Source organism: Dipodomys ordii, unplaced genomic scaffold, assembly GCF_000151885.1.
Source record: "Dipodomys ordii isolate 6190 unplaced genomic scaffold, Dord_2.0 Scaffold15, whole genome shotgun sequence".
NCBI classification, from domain to species: Eukaryota; Metazoa; Chordata; class Mammalia; order Rodentia; family Heteromyidae; genus Dipodomys; species Dipodomys ordii.
Window position 1 is genome coordinate 1,742,607 of NW_012267231.1, and position 23,500 is coordinate 1,766,106.

The 23,500-nt window shown below is 46.4% G+C and overlaps 1 protein-coding gene across 3 annotated transcripts in view; it reads left to right on the forward strand.

The window, feature by feature from the left end:
- Positions 1-23,500, forward strand: part of Blm (Bloom syndrome, RecQ helicase-like) — a 53,425-nt gene that overhangs the window by 4,332 nt on the left and 25,593 nt on the right. For 2 of the 3 annotated variants that reach the window (XM_013012191.1, XM_013012192.1), the window contains exons 1-10: positions 5,619-6,272; positions 6,806-6,962; positions 8,745-8,866; positions 12,580-12,712; positions 12,986-13,626; positions 15,823-16,014; positions 16,331-16,449; positions 18,570-18,683; positions 20,686-20,784; positions 20,972-21,120. In XM_013012191.1, coding sequence (XP_012867645.1) covers positions 12,618-12,712; positions 12,986-13,626; positions 15,823-16,014; positions 16,331-16,449; positions 18,570-18,683; positions 20,686-20,784; positions 20,972-21,120 — 1,409 coding nt within the window. In that variant the 5' untranslated portion in view covers positions 5,619-6,272; positions 6,806-6,962; positions 8,745-8,866; positions 12,580-12,617. Of the gene's footprint in view, positions 1-2,576; positions 2,679-5,583; positions 6,273-6,805; positions 6,963-8,744; positions 8,867-12,579; positions 12,713-12,985; positions 13,627-15,822; positions 16,015-16,330; positions 16,450-18,569; positions 18,684-20,685; positions 20,785-20,971; positions 21,121-23,500 lie in introns of those variants that run through there. The other variant, XM_013012193.1, reaches the window with a different exon arrangement.

Here is a 23,500-nt window from a genome sequence, read left to right on the forward strand (position 1 = left end):
GAGTCTCATGGTCTCTCCTGCCCGGGCTGGCTTTGAACCGCGATCCTCAGATCTCAGCCTCCTGAGTAGCTAGGATTATAGGCATGAGCCACCAGCGCCCGGCTTCTAGTGATTTATTTGAGATAAGAGTCTCATGGACTTTTCTGCCCGGGCTGACTTTGAACCGTGAGCCTCAGATCTCAGTCTCCTCAGTAGCTAGGGTGACAGGTGTGGGCCACAGGCACCTGGCTTAGCCTGAGAATCTTTACCTTCTCAGAGATTTGATGCACTTAAGCACTCCGTGTTTTATCTAGCAATAATGGTGAGTACAGTATTGTGGAAAAGACTGGTAGTAGATATTTTAGGCTTTGTGGACCTGTCTCCACCGTAAGTACATGGGATGGTGCAAAAGCAACAGTGAACAAAACCTGAGTCTGCTCCCTGCTTATGCGCTAAGGACGTGGATCCTGCTTCCCGTCCCTGCTCAGGTTTCCCTTGGTGTGCGTCACACAAGGTATTACGTGTAATGTGTCCCCCTCTTGTCTCGTTTTGTCAGGTTAGTTTTAGTGGTAGAGCCCTTGCCTTGTGCTTGCCTAACACGTGCAAGCCCACAGGTCACACCGCAGATTGTTTGGGGAAATATTCCTCAATTTATTATTGAAAAGCTGTTGTCTTTATGATGTCAGACCTTTCCTTAGAGAACACGAAATGGTTCGCTTTCCAAGTCTTTATTTCTCCCAGTCATAGTTAGTTTCTTTCTTCCGGTCAGTTACATCTGTCCTTCTGTAGGTTCTATTGCAGTAGCTAACTGCATGCGTGCCCTATATAACTGTATTTCTGCTGGGTACCTATGGCTCATGCTATAGTCCAAGCTCCTCAGGAGGCTGAGCTCTGAGGATGGCGTTTTAAACCCAACCTAGACAGTAAAGTCCATGAGAGTATTATCTCCTGTTAACTAGCAAAAATCCAGAAGTGGAGATGTGGCTCAAGTAGTAAAGCACTAGTCTTGAGTGAAAAAGCTCAGCGCTAGCACTCCAGACCCTGAGTTCAAGCCCCAGGACTGGCATACACATACACACAAATTATATTTCCCAGTTGGCTATTGCTACTACAGGAGAATATGTTTTGTTTTTGAGAATCTGTGTTTATCTTTTATTTCACTTTCCTGAAGTGTTAATTCCCTATTGTTATGACTAATTTTCTTTGGATTGTGTTGCTGTGTAATCAAGTTGTCTGTGTGTAATGATAATCTCGTCTCTTCTAGTATTTTTTCTTCGGTCAGAATTGTCAAGATCAGAGTAAAACCAAGAAAGCAGCTGGGAGCTGGTGGCTCGTGCCTATAGTTCTGGCTACTCAGGAGGCTGCAATCCAGTGTTCGCAGTTCAAAGCCAGCCTGGGCAGAAAAGTCCTTGAGACTCTTCATCTCCAATGAACCACCACAAAACCAGAAATGGTGCTATGGTTCAAAGTGATAGAGCAAAAGAGCTCAGGGACAGCGGCCAGGCCTTGAGTTCAGTTCTGTGACTGACAAAAACAAGAAAACAGTCTCACTTTCCCCACACCTTGGTGTTTTCCTCTTTTTTTCCAGTACCAGGTTGTAGTAGGCAGGTTATCGGCAGTCGAGCACCTTCAGCACCTTCAACCCCTTCCTGCTTTATTTGCCAATTAGGGTCTTGTACTTTGCCCAGGCTGACCTCCCACCTTGGTCATCCTACCTTTGATTTCCAGGTAGCCAGAACTGCAGGAGCATTCTCCTAACTCTTTTTGTTGTTGAGATGGGCTCTTGCCAGTTTTTGGCCTCTATTTTGTTGTTGTTGTTGGTTGTGGGCCTTGAACTCTGGGCTTGGGTGCTGTCCATGCGCTCTTCAGCTCAAGGTGAGTGCTCTACCACTTGAGCCATAGCACCACTTCTGGTTTTCTAGTGGTTTATTGGAGATAAGAGTCTCATGGAGTTTCCTGCTCGGGTTGACTTTGACCCAATTCTCAGATCTCAGCCTCCTGAGTAGCTAGGATTACAGGCGTGAGCAACCAGCACCCGGCTGGCCTCTATTTTTAATACATTTACCCCTAGTGAAAAAGATATTTCTTCTTTTTCTGTTGGGTCCAGTCGTGGGGCCTGAACTCGGCCTGGGCACTGTCCCTCAGCTCTTCAGCTCAAGGCTAGCGCTCTACCACTTGAGCCACAGCGCCACTTCCGGCTTTTTTCTTTTTGCTTATGTGGTGCTGAGGAATCAAACCCAGGGCCTCAGGCACGCAAGGCAAGCACTCTACCACTGAGCCACCTTCCCAGCCCCTCTTCTTTATTTCTAAATGCTGGGGCAGGGGATGCACAATGAGGGATTGGGGGAAGCAGGAGAAATACTGAAGAAGGAAGCCGTGTGTGTTACTGTGTTATTCATGTGAGCTTTCAGTTAAAGATTACATGTTTCAAGCGGCACCACATATGAATGTCAAAAACAATCTGTTGGTAGAAAAGAGAGAGAAAAAATATCTGACTTGGGGCACAGCTGGGACAATGTGTTTTAGTCAGGGCTGCTGACGCGCCGGTCGGCTCTGGGACGCGGAGGGCTCACGCAGCTCTCCCCCTTGTGTTTCAGGGTCATGGCTGCACTGCCTCTCAACAATCTACAGGAGCAGCTAGAGCGCCACTCAGCCAAAAAACTGACCAATCAATCCAGTCTTTCCAAGCCCAAACCCATGTGAGTATATTGATTGCATCACCATTTCATAGCATAAATAAGGAGCTTGCTGTGTAGCTCAGGATGGCCTTGAACTTGCCAGGTAGCCTAGGCTGGCCCGGAACTCAGAATTCTCCTGCCTTAGCAATGCTTTGTTGCACAGATGAGAAAGCAGCTGAGAGGTTCAGTGATTTTTTTTTTTTTCTCCACTTTGCAGATTCATGACAGAGCACATTTTGGTGGCATCAGATAACAATTGTTTAGAACTTTTGCATAATTTCTGCCACATAGTACTTTTTTTGAGTAGTAAACTTTGTGTGTTTGTGTGCTGCTCCTGGGGCTTGAACCCCAGGGTCTGGGCAGTGTCCCTGAGCTTTTTTTGCTGAAGGCTAGTGATCTACCATTTGAGCCATAGCTCCATTTCCAGCTTTTTAGTAGTTAGTTGGAGATAAGAATCTCATAGAGCCAGGCTTTTCTCTCCAATTAATCCCCAAAAGCTAGAAATGGAGCTAAAAAAAGGAGGGCTGGTGATATGGCCCAAGTCATTGAGTTGAAATCCCAGTACTACCAAAAATAAAAAAACCAAGCTGGGTGCCAGTGGCTCACGCCTATAATCCTAACTACTTAGGAAGCTGAGATCTGAGGATCACGGATCAAAGCCAGCCTGGACAGGAAAGTCTGTGAGACTCTTATCTCCAATTAACCACCAGAAAACTGGAAGTGGCAGTATGGCTTAAGTGGTAGAGCGCTCAAGCCCAGATTACAAGCCCCACAACTGATCCCCCCCCCCAAAAAAAATCTCAAGACTTTCCTGCCCAAGCTGGCTTTGAACCCTGATCCTCAGATTTCAGCCTCCTGAGTACCTAGGACTACTGGCAAGCTGCCATTAACACCTAGCGCTCATGGCTCTTTGATAGTTGGAGATAGGAGTGTCATGGACTTGCCTGCCTAGGTTGGCTTTGAACTGTTATCCTCAGATCTCAGCCTCCTTGTAAACAGGGTTACTGATGTGTGCCACCTACACCTGGCCTCAGGAATCATTTATTTAGTAGTTCAAACTACTTGGGAGTGGGGCATGGGGGATTGCAATTTGAGGTCAGCTTGGGTAACAAAGAAATTAGAGCGACTCCCTCCCCAGATGGTGAGGACCAGTGGCTGTCCGTTACCAGCTGTGGAGGAAGCCCAGCGCTGCACTCAGCAATGAGCACCTGTCACCTCAGAGATGGGGAAGCACAGTAGGAGGATCGCATCCTGGGCATGGAACAAAACCCTACCTTAAAACTAACCTGTGCAGGGGCTGGGAAGGTGGCTCAGTGGTAGAGCGCTTGCCTTGCATGCATGAGGCCCTGGGTTCCATTCCTCAGCTCCACATAAGCAGGAAAAAAAAGCCGGAAGTGGTGTTATGGCTCAAGTGGTAGAGCGCTAGCCTTGAGCTGAAGAGCTGAGGGACAGCGCCCAGGCCCTGAGTTCAGGCCCCACAACTGGACCCCCCCCCCCAAAAAAAAAAACAAAAACCTGTGCATAAAGGTATGTGGACCAAGTGGTAGAGTACCTGTTTATCAAGTGCAAGGCCCTCACTTCAATACCTAGCACAAGAAAAAGGAAGGAAGGAAAGGAAAAGAAAAGATAAAGGGGTACTGATGGCTCACGAAAGGAAGGAAGGAAGAAGTGAAGGAAGGAAAAGAAAAGCCGGGCGCTGGTGGCTCACGCCTGTAATCTTAGCTACTCAGGAGGCTGAGATCTGAGGATCGTGGTTCCAAGCCAGCCCAGGCAGGAAAGGCCATGAGACTCTTATCTATCTCCAATTAACCACCAGAAAACCGGAACTGGTGCTGCAGTTCAAGTGGTAGAGTGCTCCCTTTGAGCTGAAGAGCTGAGGGACAGCGCCCAGGCTCAAGAGTTCAAGCCCCACAGCTGACCAAAAAAAAGAAAAAAGTTGAATTAGCTAAGTATGGTGGTACAGACTTATAATTTCAGCTACTGGGGAGTCATCTCAGAAGGATCAGGGTTCAAGACCACCTGACATGGTATGGTGACACAGGCGTGGGGGGCAAAGGTTGTGGTTTGAGGCTGGTCCTAGGGCTGTGCTCTACACAAGGCACAGATTCTGCTAAGAGGATTGGAGCATAGGCCAAGAGGTAGAGCTCCTGAGTTCAAACATCAGTACTACAGTTTAAAAAAGAAGGGATTTGTTGAATAAATGAGTAATCAATTTTCTTATGAGTTCAGGCAAACTATATTAGGTAGGTATACATTCCATTTTAATTTTGTGTCCTTGGTGAAACGGTACAGAAGGGAACGATCAGTTCCTAATGCTGATTTGCATTACAGCTGTGTCTGTAGTGGCTGCAGACAGCTTAGGCTTGTGAAGCTTCAACGTTTTGCTGACCTCCCTGCCATTAACCCAGCAGCCAGCCAGGACTCTGCCCTGCAGGGCTCAGTGCTGCTAACGGTTTTTTAACTCTTTTTCCCTTAAAATTTTTTTTTTATCAGAGTAACAAGAAATAGCCACTGTTGAGGTATGCAAACCCCATGTTCTAGAGATGCTGTTAATCAATACCACCGGCCTGAGATCAAGCAGGAACTCTCCAAATGGAATAATTTAGCCTCTAAGCAGGAAGAATCAGAGCGCACCACATAACCTTAGTTTAAGTTTAAGTTAGGTGAAAAATCTTAAATCACAGAGGGAGATAGATCCTTAGTCCTTTTGTGGTACAATGAAAGTAACTTGTCATGGAAGTAGAAAAAATCAAACCACAAAAAACGAATAGTTTTGTGGAGTGGGTGGGTTTGTTAATGAGCGCGGCTAAGGGCTGGGGGGGGGGCGGGGCTCAGAGGTAGAATGGTTTAGTGTGCCCTGGGCTCAGTTCAGTCCCCAGTCACAAAAAGAAATGAATTCATCTAATTCAGTCTCCCCATTCTTCAGAGGTTTTACTTTTAAAAAGAAAACATCCTCCGACAGCGACGCATCTGTGGCAAGTGTGTCAGTAGCAAGAACGCCGGTGTTGAGTGACAAAGATGTGAACGTGTCCAAGGCCTTCTCCTTCAGCCAGCCTCTGCCCTGCGCCCCCAGGCAGCAGGCAGGGGTCGGCAGCTGCTTTAAAAGCACTCCAGCGGGACAGGGAACTGGCGTAAAACCACTGTCACCAGGTCTGTTGCGGTCACCACCTGCTGTTCCATCAGGACAAAACACGCCTGCTGCGAGGATCCCCCAGGATGCTGCTTTCAAGAAGTTAGAGTTTAGTTCCTCCCCGGATTCTTCGAGCTCTCCCAGCCACTGGGATGATCGAGATGACTTCGACACTTCCTCTGCTTCCAAAGCCTTTGCCACCCCAGCCCAAGGCCGCTTCGTCAGAGTGAGCACGGCCCAGAAATCAAGACAAGGCAAGAGAAACTTTGTGAAGGCATCACCTCATAAAGCACTCGCAGTACAGGTGGATTTGACTTCTTCCTCTGAAAGCCAGCAAATTGACTTAACCGAAGAACAGAAGGATGAGACGGAATCCTTCCGTAGTGCTGTGATTTGCATCGATGAAGACTCCACTTCCGACGTGCTTTTAAATAAAGACTCTCAGGAAAGTCACACTTCAGAAACTCATTTGGAGGATGAAAGAGGTAAAAATCACTCTTTTATTTTTTTCATCTTTTCTTTTTTGGTACTGGGGATTGAACCCAGGACGTTGCACTTGATAGGTAAGCGCTTTGCCACTGAGCTACATCCCAGCCCAAATCACTCTTTTAGTTTTACTATATGGAAATTATTTTCTTTTTCTGGTACCAGGTTTGGAATTCAGGGCCTTGTGTTTGCTAAACTTGCTTGGCTGGCCCTCTAGCATTTGAGCCATTGCTCCAGCCCTGCTTTTTGTTGGCTAATTGGAGACAGAGTCTGGTGTGGACTTTTCTGCCTGAGATGACCACAGCCTTTGGCTTAGGCCCACCACCTACACCGGCCACACAGAACCACCCTCACTGGCTTCCACCAGCCTTCTCACGGGGCTCCCAGGGCTGCTGCTCCCCATGCATCCTTCCTAGGCACCCACGGTGCTCCGGGAAGCTGTGACTTACCCAGGGCTTTCTCTTGCACGTGCGCACCTCTTCTGTGTGATCAATTACTGCAGTGACTTAAGCTATCCACTGTTTGCCTGTAGGTAGCAGGGACAGGAAGCAGCTTGTGGAGGGGGCTGAACCGCCTTCCGCCCAGCAGGGCCCGTGTATTGAGCTAGATGATGACTACGATGTCGATTTCGTTCCACCATCGCCAGAGGAAGAGAGCATTTCTTCTGCTACTTCTTCTAAATGCCTTAGGTAAAATAATAGCTCATAAACCCTCTTGTTTGTTTCTAGTTTACCTTAAGTAATACACCTTACCTTTGTAATATCATTTCTCTGTAAGGGTATTTTGTGTGTGTTTTCTGGTCCTGGAGCTTGGACTTAGGGCTTTGGCACTCTCCCTGAGCTTTTTTGCTCAAGGATAGTGCTCTATCACCTGAGCTATAGCTCCATTTATGGCTATTTTGGTGGTTAATTGGAGAGAAGAGTTTTATAGACTTTCCTGCCCAGGCCGGCTTCAAACCATGATTCTCGGGTCTCAGCCTTCTGAGTAGGTAGGATTATAGACGTGAGCTACAGGTGCCCCACTCCATTTACTTTTTTTTTTTTTTTTTTGCCAGTCTGGGGCTTCAACTCAGGGCCTGGGCATTGTCCCTGAACCTCCTTTGCTCAAGGCTAGCACTCTACCACTTGTGCCACAGTGCCCCTTCCAGCTTTTTTGGCTGCTTATGTGGTATTGAGGAATTGAACCCAGGGCTTCATGCATGTTAGGCAAGATCTCTACCACTAAGCCACATTTCCAGCCCCCACTTGTTACTTTTTTTTTTGGCAGTTGTGGGGCTTGAACTCTGGGCCTGGGCGCTGTCCCTCAGGTCTTCAGCTCAAGGGAGTGCTCTACCACTTGAGCCACGGCGCCACTTCAGTTTTCTGGTAGTTAATTGGAGATAAGAGTCTCACAGACTTTCTTGCCTAGGCTGGCTTTGACCCACGATCCTCAGATCTCAGCCTCCTGAGTAGCTAAGATGATAGGCGTGAGCCACTGGCGCATGAGCCACTGGCGCCTGGCCCATGGGTTGGTATTTATTTGCCTGTCTGTTTGGCGTTATTTTATATCAGGGCCTCACCCTTGCTACGTAGGCAGCCTACCATTTGAGCTAACAACAGCAATCCCAGACTGACCGTATAGTCTGTTATGAGTCAGTTGTGCACACACAATATTTATTGACAGGTTGTGGGCTGAGGAATGGAAAGGGGAATGGGATCCAGTCAGCACACTTGGTGTACACGTGTGATGAGGGAGGCGGTCAGCACGCTGGTGTGCACGTGTGATGGGGAGCGGTCAGCACGCTGGTGTGCACGTGTGATGGGGAGCGGTCAGCACGCTGGTGTGCACATGTGATGAGGGAAGCGGTCAGCACGCTGGTGTGCACGTGTGATGAGGGAAGCGGTCAGCACACTGGTGTGCACGTGTGATGAGGGAGGCGGTCAGCACGCTGGCGTGCACGTGTGATGGGAAGCGGGAGCTCTGAGGTGGGGAGCGTGACTGGCTCAAAATGCCGCACACTTAGACAAACAACTTACATTTAAGCCTCTTGCACAACCTTTTGAGGTTCAGAAAAAATAAAATACATGCTGACATAATACAGGAAGTGCAGATAAAATGCTTTGGAATCTCAGAGGGAGCTCTTAGTAACCACTTTCTAGAGAATTTGGGTTGGCCCTGTAAGAGCAGGTGTTGTCTGTGTGCAAAGAGTCTGGGTGGCAGGTTTTCCAAATCAAGGGGAAGCAGCGGCACCCTCCTAAGCTAGCTGGTGCAGGCCTGTGAGGAGCGGAAGCACGCTGCACGACAGGAGCCTGTGCTTGTAAAACGTGCGCTGTCTCTTGGGACCTGAAGATGGGACACCTGCAGACGAATAGGAGATAAGACATGCGTCCGTTACACAGCATCTCACCAGCCGCAGGATAGTGTTAGGGGAAGGTATGCATTTGTTTGATTCGTTTTAACTTCTTCCTTTTTTTTTTTTTTTTTTTTGGTAGTGTGTTAAAGGATTTTGATGCCTCTGACCAAGAAAAAGATCTCTTATCAAAACCAGCGAAAATTGCCGGGCAGGAGCCTGATCTGGAAACGAGTGTAGACTGTGATGGTACAGACATATGTGGTATATAATTATGGCATTAGCCACGTTGTTTCAGCTGCTTATTTCTAGCTTTTGTATTTTCATCCTATGGCTGTGAAGTGTAAAATGGTAAATGTACGGTGCCTCTCATTTTGATATAAACCATCGTGGTGCTGGGCAGCCAGCATGTGCTCGGACAGCTCAGAAATTTAGGACCCCAACCAGGCTCATTCTGCCTTGAAACTGCAGCTTGTTGAAAAATCACCTCACATGACAAGCCAGAATTGGCCTTCCTGTAGGTTCAGTCCTTTGTAAATGTGAAGCTCTTAGTTTTCTCCCTAGTCCCAGGCCTTCCAACTAACTGTTCTTTTTTTTGGCCAGTCCTGGGGCTTGTGCTCAGGCCTGGGCACTGTCCTTGAGCTTCTTTTGCTCAAGGCTAGCACTCTACCACTTTAGCCACAGCACCACTTCTGGCTTTTTGTGTATGTGGTACTGAGGAATTGAATCAAACCCAGGGCTTCATGCATGCTAGGCAAACACTCGACCACTAAGCCACATTCCCAGCCCCACGATCTAGTAATTCTGTAAACCTCTGAAGAACAGCAGTCCCCTTTCCACCCCTGCTTCCTACTTTTCAGAGTACTTTCAGTCTAAAACTGGTTGTGCTTTTGTCTGAATTTTTTTCTGGGAATAGTTTTATTTCTTTTTTCCAGAATTTGTGTTGATGGGATGTTAGACCTCCATGAATCATCTATGCATCTTCTAACTTGCTTGCTTATTTATTTATTTATTTATTTATTGGGTCTGGTTGTGGGCCTGAACTCTGGGCCTAGACGCTGTCCCTCAGCTCTTCAGCTCAAGGCTAGCTCTCTACCACTTGGGCCACAGTGCCACTTCTGGCTTTCTATTTTTTCTGCTTATGTGGTGCTGAAGAATCGAACCCAGGGCCTCATGCATGCAAGGCAAGCACTCTGTCACTGAACCACCTTCCCAGCCCTTGGTTTTTTATTTTTATTTTTTATTTCTGAGTGTTATAACGGTGATGTACAGAGAGGTTACAATTTTGTAAGTCAGGTAATATGCACATTTCTTTTTTAGAAAAATTTTATGTTAGTAATGGGGGCTTGAACTCGGGGCCTGGGCACTATCCCTGAGTTCTTTTGTGCAAGGCTAGTGCTCTATGACTTTGAGCCATAGCACCACTTCTGGTTTTATGGTGGTTAATTAGAGATAAGAGTCTCATAGACTTTCTTGCCTGGCTGGCTTCCAGTCGTGATCCTCAGATCTCAGCCTCCTGAGTAGCTAGGAGGACAGGTGTGAGTGCCTTTCTTTTCGGGCAATGTCACCCCTCTTGCTCTCGCAGTTTTTCCCTCCCATCCCCATCCACAAATTGTATAATTCCTTTTTAACATGGTGTCTAGTGAGTGCCACTGCTGCATTCATTTGTTCACCCTTTGTCCCTCCATGTCTGTGCCCCTCACACTCCCGATAGCAGACCAACACTTGACTACTTCTTTTAGGGATTTTCTCAATTTTTATCTTTAACTTTTCTGTGGAATACATCATTTGTACCAAGTCAGTTTTCAAGAGCTCTTTTATGAGACTTCTGAGAGACCTGCCGTTCTGTTTGACATCTGCTGTATTTTTTTTTTAACTTACTTGATTACATTAGTTATACAGAACAGATACTGAACTTACAGCGCATGTGCTCATGTGCGCATGTGTAGTACTCTCTGTGTTCTTTCTGTCTCCTCAGAACTCTGTATTTTGGTCTCTGAATGTGTGGCTAGTGATGTTCCTGAAATATCTCACATCTAGCCACCACCACCACCACCCCTGAGGATCGAACCTCAGGCTTGCAAGGCAAGCGCTCTACCACTGAGCCACTTTCCCAGCCCCAGCAGCCCTCTTCTAAGTGCCCCATAGTAAAGTCACTGAGTCCATAATTATGCCAGCCCCTTAGGTGGTTTCTGTTCTCTATCTTACAAGCCGGGAAATGAAGGCATAGGAAAGTTAAATAACTTGGGCTGGGAAGGTGGCTCAGTGGTAGAGTGCTTGCCTTGCATGCCTGAGGCCCTGGGTTCGATTCCTCAGCACCACATAAGCAAAAAGAAAAAAGCCGGAAGTGGCGCTGTGGCTCAAGTGGTAGAGCACTAGCCTTGAGCTGAAGAGCTGAGGGACAGCGCCCAGGCCCAGAGTTCAGGCCCCACGACTGGACAAAAAAAAAGAAAGAAAGTTAAATAACTTCTGGCCGCAGGCAGAGATAACAGCAGAGTTGGGGCTCTGGGGCTTACCCTGGTTGCCCCACATTGCCTGCGCTGCATCATTCCGTGTGACTGAGAAGATGATCCTGGCCCAGGGTTCTGGCAGGGTCATTAGCGGCCTTCCTCTAGGCTCATAGCCTTCTTCATGACCACTTCTTCACCTACTTAGAGATCTGCCCCTGGGAAACCTCTCCAGAGAGGTCAAGGTCAGAGACAGCGAGAGGGAATGGGCGGGCCTGCTTTGGGGTGAAGCCCCCCCACGTGAAACTTTTGGAGCTTGAGTGCTGGGATCACAAGTGGATCGCCACGCCCAGCTCGCAGTCTTTTTTTTTTTTTGTCAGGCTTGAACTCTGGGCCTGGGCACTGTCCCTCAGCTCTTCAGCTCAAGGCTAGCGCTCTACCACTTGAGCCACAGAGCCACTTCCAGCTTTTTCTGCTTATGTGGTGCTGTGGAATTGAACCCAGGGCCTCATGCATGCAAGACAAGCGCTCTACCACTGAGCCACCTTCCCAGCCCCCAGCTCTTAGTCTTTTATGCAGACTCTCGTATCTTCCTTTCTGAGTAGCTCTTGTTATCTACAGGTCTACTATACTTTCCAAAAAGGAAAAACATTGACACAGGCTCTGTTTTGATGAACTCTTGCTAACTTTATAATCATTGTCTCTTTTTAGAGTTATGAAGCAGCCATTTGATAACATGTTCTAGAACTTTGCCTTGATTTGACATCAGATCACTTTGCTTGTAGCTTTTGGCAGTCACCTACCATGTTTGCTTTTTTCCTTTCCTTTTTTTTTTTTTTTTAATGAGAACAATGTTTTCCTTCACTTTCCTTGCACTCCCGTACTCGCACATGCCTCGTGTGTCATCCGCTGGGCTCAGATCTCCTTTGTCGTCTGAGACTGGCAGGGATACTGAGCTCTTCCTGCTGTCCAGCTCCTCCCGCCACTCCAGGCTGCTGCTGCTCCATGCTTTCCACTCTGACATTCGTTCTCCTTCACAAGACACAGAAGTGACAGGAGCCCAGTTCCCCTGTACCCGTCTCCTGTCCTGGCTGCCGGTGCTCTCTATGCAAGCTTGCCTGGGCATTCTGCCTGTGGTCTCGGGGTCGTGGTCCTGTCACAGTGCTCCTTCCTCTCTCCCACTCTCTTGCCCTTCAAGTCCCCGTCCCCCACCCCTACCCATGGTTCCTTCTTTCTTTGGATGTTTCCTTCCCTTTCTTTCTCTCCTCGTCCCCTGAGAACACTGGTCCCCCACAGCCCACCTGGAGCGGACTTCAGTGATGTCCCATTGCTGCCCTACAGCATTTGTCTTCTCCCTTCATCTAAAAAAATATCAGCTTTGAAATTCTGTTTCTTAGTTATGTGGCTTGATTTTTTTTTTTTTTTAAGGCAAGGAGGGCTTGGGGATATAACTCCGAGTCAGGTTGTCAGGTGTATGCTTTAAGCCCTGGGAGTTATCCTCTTGCTCTCTTGTTTACAATTGCTTTACAGCCAGACGGACCCGTCTCCAGGAGCAGCTTATTCAGGTGATGGAGCGCATCTGTAGGGTGGTCGACACCATCCGAGTAGATGAACTGACATCTTTGGACTGTGGGGACGAGCTGCTACAGTTGCGGGACCAGAGGTATCGTGACCCTTCCCTCCTGCCATAGGTCCGATTGCATCTCCACTGCTGAGTCCAGAAATGAAGAGGCAACCCGTCCAGGTTGTCTGAACCAGATATTGCATAAGGATAATTTCGTCAGATTTTACCTTTCAAACCATTCCTTTAGGTTTATATTCAGATGTTAAGAGACTGGGGAAATAGAATATAGATCACTACACTTTCCATTTGGTTTAAGATGTGAAGATCAACATTCATAGCAAACAACTTAAATTGTTTCTTTTCTGTCTTCAGAAGGAAACTCCTAGCCGAAGTGGATTTTACTAGGAAAGATGTGAGTCTTCTCAGTGGTGTGTGGAAACACAGGCGTGACTCACTTGGTATCTCTGTGGGGGGTGATTCCTGCCCTCTGGAGGGTTCTGTGGAGTTAAAGTTTCCATATCTTCCCTCAAATTCTCTCTCCATTGGGGAAAATGTACTGTCTACTGCCCCAGGAAAGACAGGACTGTCAGCCTCCACCAAGGAGCTGTTTGAAAGCCCATCATTCAGTTCCCCTTCACAGAAGGCCTTTGTGAGCAGCAAGTGGGCGGAAACGCCAAGTAGAGAGAGAAGAAATGAAAGCTCATACTTCCCGGGAAAGGCTCTCACAAGCACCACTGTGAAAGATCTGAGTAAGCACCCAGCTTCAGGAGATAACTTAGCAAGAGAAGCCCCGACTTCCTGTGATGTGGATGACTTTGACATAGATGACTTTGATGATGATGATGACTGGGAGAACATCATGCAGAATTTGCCAGCCAGCAAGCCTTCCACAGCCGTCTACCCTCCTGTCAGGGAAGGTGGGCCAGTGAAATCCCTATCAGCCAAAACACACTGCCTTCCAGCGGCCTCTGCGGCTCAAAGGAAAAGCTCGGAGGCAGTCCAGAATTATGCCGGTAATTTTAAGATAAATTGAATACTTAAATATTATAGGAAAACAAAACTATCCAAAATAGAAATTGTATAAGAAAAAGCACAGCAAGCCATCATTCCCTGAAAGCCACATTGTTTTATGCAAATGTGTACAGATAATATGAATTACAAATCACAATTTCAAAAGCAAGTTGCTCTTTGTGTCTGCAGCAGCTGTAGTTTTATAAAATGTGTAATTATAACCTATTGTAGTAAAGCTCCAAAGTCATTACAAGTGTGCTTTGCCTTTAGATGAACATTTTTAGTCCCTAAAACAACGAAGCTCATGAAGACAAGTTTTTAATGGCTTGGAGATGAACAAGAAAGAAAAGATGAATGTTTAAGCTGAAACTGTATCTAGTGTAGTCTGAGGTTGTGAAGTCAAGTTTCTTTTTTCTTTTTTTTTTGTCGGTTGTGGGGCTTGAACTCTGGGCCTGGGTGCTGTCCCTCAGCTCTTCAGCTCAAGGCGAGCACTCTACCACTTGAGCTACAGTGCCACTTCCGGTTTTCTGGTGGTTTATTGGAGATAGGAGTCTCACGGTCTCTCCTGCCCGGGCTGGCTTTGAACCGTGATCCTCAGATCTCAGCCTCCTGAGTAGCTAGGATTACAGGCGTGAGCCACCAGCACCCGGCTGAAGTCAAGTTTTTTTTTTTTTTTTGGGTCCGGTTGTGGGTCCTGAACTCTAGGCCTGGGCACTGTCCCTCAGCTCTTCAGCTCAAGGCTAGCGCTCTACCACTTGAGCCACAGCGCCACTTCCGGCTTTTTTCTTTTTGCTTATGTGGTGCTGAGGAATCGAACCCAGGGCCTCATGCTTGCAAGGCAAGCGCTCTACCACTGAGCCACCTTCCCAGCCCATGAAGTCAAGTTTCTTAAAGCAATCAAATTATTCCCTTGGGCCTAGACCCTCTTCCCTTCAGTAACACTGGCTGGGTGCTGGTCGTGGACTGTGTCCTGCGTGGTTTCTGGGAGGGCTATGGACGCCCTGCGGGAGCCCCCAGCGGAATGAGGAGTTCTGAGAGGCGTGGACTTAGCTACTGAAGAAGGCCCCAGTGCAGCCAAAACTAATTTTAAAACCTTACCTCAGCCCCATAAAGTTCACACTAGGTAGTTTTTACTGAAGCAGAGTACCGTGCAAACTTTCACGAAGTGTAGTGTTCCTATTTCCATCGTTGATGATGTCATACCTTGAGATGGTTCTTACAGTTAGGCTGTTGACCTTTAAACTAACCGTTAATGGATTTATTTTGGTGTCATGCTAGTGTATGTCGTACTTGATGTCTGTAATTATCCTTGAGACACTTGAGTGTTGGGAGTGAGAGTAGCTACCGGAATGGGTGTGAGTACCTCGTGTTCCCCAGGGAGCCAGCCTTAAGTACACTGAGGACTGAGGTTGCACAGCCTCCCCCCTGCCAGCGGAGGTGTCGGGGTGGGAAGAGGTAAAGTGCAGGAGGCCGAGGTCTCAGCTACGCAGAAAAACCTGTGACACCATTCACAGAAATAGTCAGGAGGCAGAGTCAGATTTAGAGAAAAGCTGAGGAGGCTATTTTAAAACTTGGGCTGACGGCTGGTTGTTAAAGCACTGGGATAGGAATGCTCAGAGACCAGGGGAGCTACGTGGGATGGAGCTGAGGGCACAGCAGGAGAGAGCTAGGCCTGCTCACACACAGGGTGTGTTTGAGATCGCAGGACCGGAATTATTCCAAAGAACATTGTGAAGAGCGCAGTCCCAAGAGTCTGAAGAGCTTCAAACTTAAGGGACAGTGGAAGTGGGACCAACAAAGGGAATTTAAAGCCAGCAGGGGAGCTGGAGGTAGAGCTCCGCTCCGTGGCATAGTATTTGCCTAGCATGCGCAAGGCCGTGGATTTGATCCCAGCACTGCAAAATAAACAAGTATGTAGACCAGTAAATAAGGCAAGTAGAAAAACCATGGTTATCAAGAAGAAGAGGAGGAGGAGGAGGAGGACAACAGTATTGATGACAGGACTGTAATAAAAGACTGGATTTCAGTCCTTACAATCTCTGGTGGCCTTGGGGCCAGTTGGCGGGGAAGCCTCAGGAGCAGGGAGAGTGCTGTGGGGAGCTGACCCTCCGTTGTGCAGGGATAGGCCTCAGCATAACACAGGCTAACCTGTGTTGGATTCACACACTGATTCTTCTTAATGTTGATTGTTTTCATAGACAAGTTGGCGCAAAATTTCACCTCCAGAAATGTGAAACATGAACGCTTCCAAAGCCTCGATTTTCCTCATACAAAAGAAATGATGACAATTTTTCATAAAAAGTTTGGCCTACATAATTTTAGAACTAATCAGCTAGAGGCAATCAATGCTGCACTGCTCGGTGAAGACTGCTTTATCCTAATGCCCACTGGTATGTATTTTTAGATATGAATTGGCAGGAATCCATTGGCAGATGTTAACACCTACACCAGATTCTTATCTTTTAGGGATCCCCTGAACCTTTCATGCATAGGAAGTTTATTACCTCATGTCTTCTGCTTTCTGGTTGGTGACATGATAAGGTTTTTACCTCTTACACGATTTCCAGCTCAGGGCTGGGAATATGGCTCAGTGGTAGAGTGCTTGCCTAGCATGCATGAAGCCCTGGGTTCAATTTGTCATACACACACACAAAAGCCAAACAAAAAGATGGAATCTAATGGATTTTTTCATCCTTTTTCTTTCAGGAGGTGGTAAAAGCTTGTGTTACCAGCTGCCTGCCTGTGTTTCGCCTGGAGTCACTATTGTCATTTCTCCCTTGAGATCATTAATAGTAGATCAAGTTCAAAAGCTGACTTCATTGGATGTAAGTTAAAACATAAAAGCACCATAAAAGTGCTACAGAAACAGCTTCATTACTGTAGATACTTTTATTAAGTTGTTCGTGAATTGGCAGAATCATTTATAAATTATTTGGAGCTGTAGTTCAGTGGTAGTGCACTAGCGTAGCATGTACAGGAGAGTAGCTGCTCCGAGGAAGCTTGAGAACAAAAGTCTGTGAGACTCCATCTCCAAAAAATGACCATGAAGCCAGGCGCCAGTGGTTCATGCTTGTAATTGTAATCCTAGCTACTCAGGAGGCAATCTAAGGATCCTGCTTCAACGTCAGCACAGGCAGGAAAGTTAATGAGACTCTTCAATAAACGACCAGAAGACCAGAATTGGCACTGTGGTTCAAGTGGTAGAGCATTAGCCTTGAGCTGAAGAGCTCAGTGTCCAGGCCGAGTTCAAGCCCCACAACCGACAAAAAATAAAAATGTGGGGCTCAAGGGGTAGAGTGCGAATCATGAAAGCCAAGTAAGAGCATGAGGTAAAGGACTAGTTCAAGCCCCAGACTAACACCCAAAAAGAAGACAACATGAATGTATTAAGAACTTTTAGTGGGCAAGTTGGCTCACGCCTGTAATCCTAGCTACTCAGGAGGCAGAGATCTGAGATCATAGTTCAGAGCCATTGGGCAGGAAAGTCTGTGAGACTCTTAATCTCCAGTAAACTACTCAGAAAAATGGATGGCGCAGTGGCTCAAGTGGTAGAGCACTAGCCTTCAGCTGAAGAGATGAGGGACAGCGCCCAGGCCCAGAGTTCAAGCCCCATGACCGACAAAAGAGAAAAAAAAAACAATAGAATTGGGTTTTACTACTGCCAGATCAACATGATTTTCTTCCCCTTGTGCATGCCCACACATGTTGTCTTCCTCCTAGCCTAGCTGAGGGAAGTATCATGCCTACATTCTACTAAATCCTTCATACTGCCATTAGCAGAACTGGTGCAGGGCTATGAGTCACCACGCCTCATTGAGACAACCGGCTTGGTGTTCTTCCCAGGACGGTGGTGCAGGGGCCGTCGCCATGTCTCCCGCGCCGTTCTGTGTGGTCCTTCTGTTGTCACTGTACTAAAATTTCAAAGTTGCATTTACCTAAACAAATAGCTATGTGTTAGGACTGGAATCTCTTGGATGCTAACCTCATGGTTGCCTTTGCAGTTACAAAGAGTAAAGGAAAAACCCTGCTTTCAGCTGGTTAATTTTGTTGTTGTTGTTGTTATTGTTTTATCTGTCCTGGGTCTTGAACTCTGGGCCTGAGCGCTGTCCCTCAGCTCTTCAGCTCAAGGCTAGCACTCTACCACTTGAGCTACAGCACCACTTCTGGCTTTTTTCTTTTTGCTTATGTGGTGCTGAGGAATCGAAACCAGGGCCTCATGCATGCAAGGCAAGTGCTCTACCACTGAGCCACCTTCCCAGCCCTGCTCTACCACTTTGAGCCACAGCGCCACTTCTGGTTTTCTAGTGGTTAATTGGAGATAAGAGTCTCACGGACTTTCCTGCCCAGACTGGCTTTGAACTGTGATCCTCAGAGCTCAGCCTCCTGAATAGCTAGGATTACAGGCGTGAGCCACCGGTGCCCTGGCTAGTTAATTTTTTTTTTTTTTTGGTCCGGTCGTGGGGTCTGAACTCTGGGCCTGGGCACTGTCCCTCAACTCTTCAGCTCAAGGCTAGCGCTCTACCACTTGAGCCACAGCGCCACTTCCAGCTTTTTTCTTTTTGCTTATGTGATGCTGAGGAATCAAACCCAGGGCCTCATACATGCAAGGCAAGCCTTTTTTTTTTTTTGAGATAGTCTTGGCAGACTTTTTTGCTTGGGCTTGCTTCAAACAGCAGTTCTCCAGAACTCCTGAGTAATGCAGGAGCTTTTTTGTATGTGTATAAGGTTTTGGTATATCTCAGACTGACTTCTAACTCTTCATTCTCCTGCCTCGACCTCCTGTGTACTGGGGTTATAGGCATGCATTACCATGCCTGGCTGAGGAGGATGTTTTGAGTTACGCTTAATAAACACACACACACACACACACATATGTATAGATAAATTGTGATCTATGACCTTTAGAATTTTTAAAATTAAAGTTGTCTGTTGCCTTTACACTTAGATTCCAGCTACATATCTAACCGGTGATAAGACTGATGGAGAAGCTGCAAGCATTTACCTCCAGTTATCAAAGAAGGACCCAATTATTAAACTTCTCTATGTCACCCCAGAGAAGGTTTGTGTTATATCATTATTTTAAGATGTAACATTGGGCCTGGGAAGGTGGCTCAGTGTTAGAGTGCTTGCCTAGCATGCATGAAGCCCTCGTTTGATTTTCAGAACCACATAAACAGAAAAAGCCAAAAGTGGCAATGTGTTTCAAGTGGTAGAGTGCTAGCCTTGAGCAAAAGGTCAGAGGCAGTGCCCAGGCCCTGAGTTTAAGCATCATAACTGCCCCCCCCCCCGAAAAAAAAAGAAAAAGTAATATTACAGGCCACTAGAATACATATGCTTTTAAAACTATGGCATCATCTTTTTTTTTTGTTAGTCGTGGGGTTTAAACTCCAGTCCTGGACACTGTCCCTGAGCTCTTCAGATCAAGGCTAAGTGCTCTACCACTTGAGCCACAGTGCCACTTCCTGTTTACTGGTGGTTAGTTGGAGATGAGTCTCACAGATAGCCGGGTACCAGTGGCTCATGCTCGTAATCCTAGCTACTCAATAGGCTGAGATCTGAGGATCCTGGTTCAAAGCAACCTGGGCATGAGACTCTCTATCTCCAATTAACCACCAGAAAACCGGAAGTGGTGCTATGGCTCAAGGGTAGAGTACTTGCGTTGAGCTGAAGAGCTCAGGGACAGCACCCAGGCCCAGAATTCAAGACCCACAACCAAGGGGGGGAAAAAAAGAGTCTCACAGACTTCCCTGCCCAGTCTGGCTTTGAACCGAGATCCTCAGATCTCAGCCTCCTGAGTAGCTAGGATTACAGTTGTGAGCTACTGGTGCCCCGAGTATAATTCTTAATGTACGGTATGATAAAAAGAATTTCTATATAATTTTGACTTAAAAAAACTAGTGACATTTCACTATAATTGCTTTATTATGTATTCTTTTCTCTAGTTCCTGAAACATTTGATTGCTGATGTAGTAGTCTTTTAATCCTAAACACTTCAGTATGCATTTCTCAAAAACAAGCACTTCTCACCTATGGCCATACTATAATGATCAAATTCAGGGGATGTATACTGACGCAGAGCTATTTCTTAATTCTGTCTTCTAATTGCAGTGACTGCCCCTGTGGCAGAAGAAACTCCCACTTTAGTCCCTTTTCTCTCAGGGATTTTGAAGCATGCAGTCCATTTGTTTTGATCTTCTGTTCCCCTATTTCGTCCATGTCGTTCACTTTGGCAGGAACACCCCAGATGTGATAAGTCTCGTGTGCCCTAGCAAGAGGCATTTGGTGTTGACTCATCTGTTGCTGATGATGTCAACAGCTGACCGCTGGGTTAGGGCAGTTCCTGCCAGAGCTCCCGCTGCCACCAGCTCTGGTTTCCTCCTTGGTAGTTAGTTGTTGTCCTACTGTAGGTTAATGTGAGAGTGCGGATGTCCTGTTGGACACCACGCTTAACCACAGTTTGACCTTCCACTCACGGTTATTTTACTGTGATATACGCCAAGTTTTGGATTAGCTGATTTAGTTGATATTTAACCATAAGGAAAAAAGCTTTTCCTTCTATCCCACCTATTTATGTGATAGAGCTCAAGGATTCGTAATTTATTTGTTGGGTTACCTTCAGGTCTTATTATGGATAGTGGCATTCTAGATGTGGCCAGCAGGCGCACCATCCCTGCTTTCTCGTCACTGTCAGGTGGGGTGCATGTGCGGCTACTGCTAGCTCTCAGTGCTTCCGGCTCTGTTGGGGTCAGTGCTACCAAGTGCATCATCACATATATCTGTATGTCCCCAAACCACATGCACACACATAGCACACCTCTAATCCTGGCACCAGTGTTGCTGAAGCCAAAGAACATTCTAGCACCACTGACCTAAGGAGTAAACTGGAATGAGGGCCAGCATTCTCACATGTCTCTCTTTGCCATTTCCTGTTACTTCTATTTTCTTCATAGATTGAAATAACGAGTTTTTATGGTAGTTTTAATACGGTTTTGAGTGTAATGGAAATTAAAGACAGCAGACACTGAGGCCATGTGTTTGAATATGTCTTGTTGCTGGTCTAGGTGTGTGCGAGTAACAGGCTGATCTCCACACTGGAGAATTTGTATGAGAGGAAGCTCTTGGCCCGTTTCGTTATTGATGAAGCACATTGTGTCAGTCAGGTAAGCCCGCTCCTGCCTCGGGGTGTCCGTTCATACTGGCACTCACGTCTGTATCTTCAGACCTGGGGCCAGACGCGCCCAGGGAGTGCCCGCTATGCTGGAGAGTAACGTGGTTCTTCACCGGGGGACGTGTTGGCTTGGACACAAGATACAAATCACTGAAAAGAATGTGTTTTTCTCCTACTAGTGGGGACATGATTTCCGTCAGGATTACAAACGAATGAACATGCTTCGCCAGAAGTTCCCTCTGGTCCCCGTGATGGCGCTCACGGCCACCGCGAACCCCAGGGTGCAAAAGGACATCCTCACCCAGCTGAAGATCCTCAGCCCGCAGGTGTAAGTTGTCCAGACGCAAGTATTTAAAGCCCTGTTCGTACCTAGCCTACCCAGTGTGCCAGGCGCTGCTCTGGGCACTTCATGTGGCTTTTTATATACGAAAACAAGTTTTAGGAAGTGTATGTCCTGTTTCTCTTTGACAGATAAAGAAAGGGAGGCAAGGTATTAACTTAGAGAAGTTCACGCAGTTAGCAAGTATTGCAGTAATGGCTTAAACCTCAAAACCCTTTAATTTCTATTCCAAAATGCATAAGCAGAAGTAGCGGATGGAGATGTAGGTGCGGGCTGCTGGAACTCGGAAGGCAATGTAATATTATATCCATTGAAAAGACCAGCAGCGAGGAGCCGTCAGACAGTTTTATAAAGAAAGCAGGTATTACAGGGTGGGTGGTTTTCTAAAAGGTTGAGACGGCTGTATTTAGACGCAGTAGAGTTCATCTATTTATGTAATTGAGGTGTTTGTGGTTTGTTCATAGCACTGTAGGACCATCACCACTGCTAACTCTGGGACATTTCTGCCTCCTTTGAAAGATTCCATACGTACTACCAGCCGCGCCTTCCCCCTCTGCCCTCAGCAGCCCTCGACTGCTTTCTGCCCCCAAATTTCTTTGCCTAGTCTGAACATTCCACATAGAGATTGAATAGAAGTGTTTGATTGGTTAATTGATTGGTTTTGCCAGCCCGCGGGCTTGAACTCAGGGTCTGGGCACTGTTCCTGAACTTTTTTGGGGGGGGGAGTCTGGTTGTGGGGCTGAACTCTTGGCTGGGCGCTGTCCTTCAGCTCTTCAGCTCAAGGCTATAGCGCTCTACCACTTGAGCCACAGCGCCACTTCCAGCCTTTTCTGTTTATGTGGTGCTGAGGAATTGAACTCAGGGCCTCATGCGTGCAAGGCAAGCACTCTACCACTGAGCCACCTTCTCAGCCCCAAGACAGTAATTTTATATACAGACTTTTTTGCCTATGTTATACTTCACTGTAGGAAAAGTATACATATAAATAAAATTGGTCTTTTAATCTGTATCAAAAGTTTCATCTGTATTGAATTATTAAAGTCATCGGTCACGTAGAAATGATTGGAACAATGTGTGTGTGTGCGCGTGTACATGTGTTTCTTTTACATACTCTTGCTGTTTCCCAGGCTACAACTGATCCTTCCACCTTTGTTTCTCAAATTTCTGAGACCACAGTTATGTACCACCATGCTCAGCTTGCATGTATTTTGACATTTTTTCCCATTTGCTAGAATTCAATTTGATAAATATTATTTTATATAATCAGAGGCTTAACGTAATTTTGGGGCTGGGAAGATGGCTCGGTGGTAGAGTGCTTACTTTGCATGCATGATGTACAAGGTTTGATTCCTCAGTACCACATAAGCAGAAAAAGCAGGAAGAAGAGCTGTGGCTCAAGTGGTAGAGTGCTAGACTTGAGCTGAAGAGCTGAAGGACAGTGTCCAGGCCCAGACTTAAAGCCCCATGACCACCACCAACAACAAAAAAACACATTTTGAGCACAAATTTTAGTATGTGTTTTAATGAAATAGGACTTTTGTTTTTCAATTAGTTCATATATCTACAGATGAGTTGAATCAGTACTTCTTTTATAAATGTCAACCCTGAGAAATGTTACTTACATAAACATGAATGAGAGTGAAAGGATTTTATTATAGCAGTAACACTCAATTATTTGAATTTCTCTGAAGTATATGCCAAAATTACATCATGATCTGTCATCAAAAATTATTTTTAATGATCTGTCAGCTGACATCTCAATTAAATCCTCCAAATTTTGTGGGAGGCAAAGACTATGAAACTATTTGACTGGCAAAATAAGCAATATCATTAGTTATTCACTTTTGTGGGAAATATATGCTTTTAAAACTTGACTGTAACTTCTTTAATGACTATGAAATGTTTTTACTATGTTTTTTGACAAGGACCTTGTATCCTATGGCTAGTGTATTTGGAAATCAAATCTTTTTTTGGGGGGGAGGGGGGAGTGGTTGTCACAGTTAGTTGTCGGGCTTGAACTCAGGGCCTGGGCCTTGTTCCTGAACTCTTTTTGCTCATGGCTAGTGCTCTACCACTTTGAGCCACAGCTCCAATTCTGATTTTTAGGTGGTTACTTAGATATAAGAATCTCATAGACTTTCCTTCCCTGACTAACTTTTTTTTTTTTTGTCTTTTTTTTTTGTCGGTCGTGGGTCTTGAACTCTGGGCTTGGGCGCTGTCCCTCAGCTCTTCAGCTCAAGGAGAGCTCTACCGCTTGAGCCACAGTGCCACTTCCGGTTTTCAAATGGTTTATTGGAGATAAGAGTCTCACGGACTTTCCTTGCCCAGGCTGGCTTTGAACCGTGATCCTCAGATCTCAGCCTCCTGA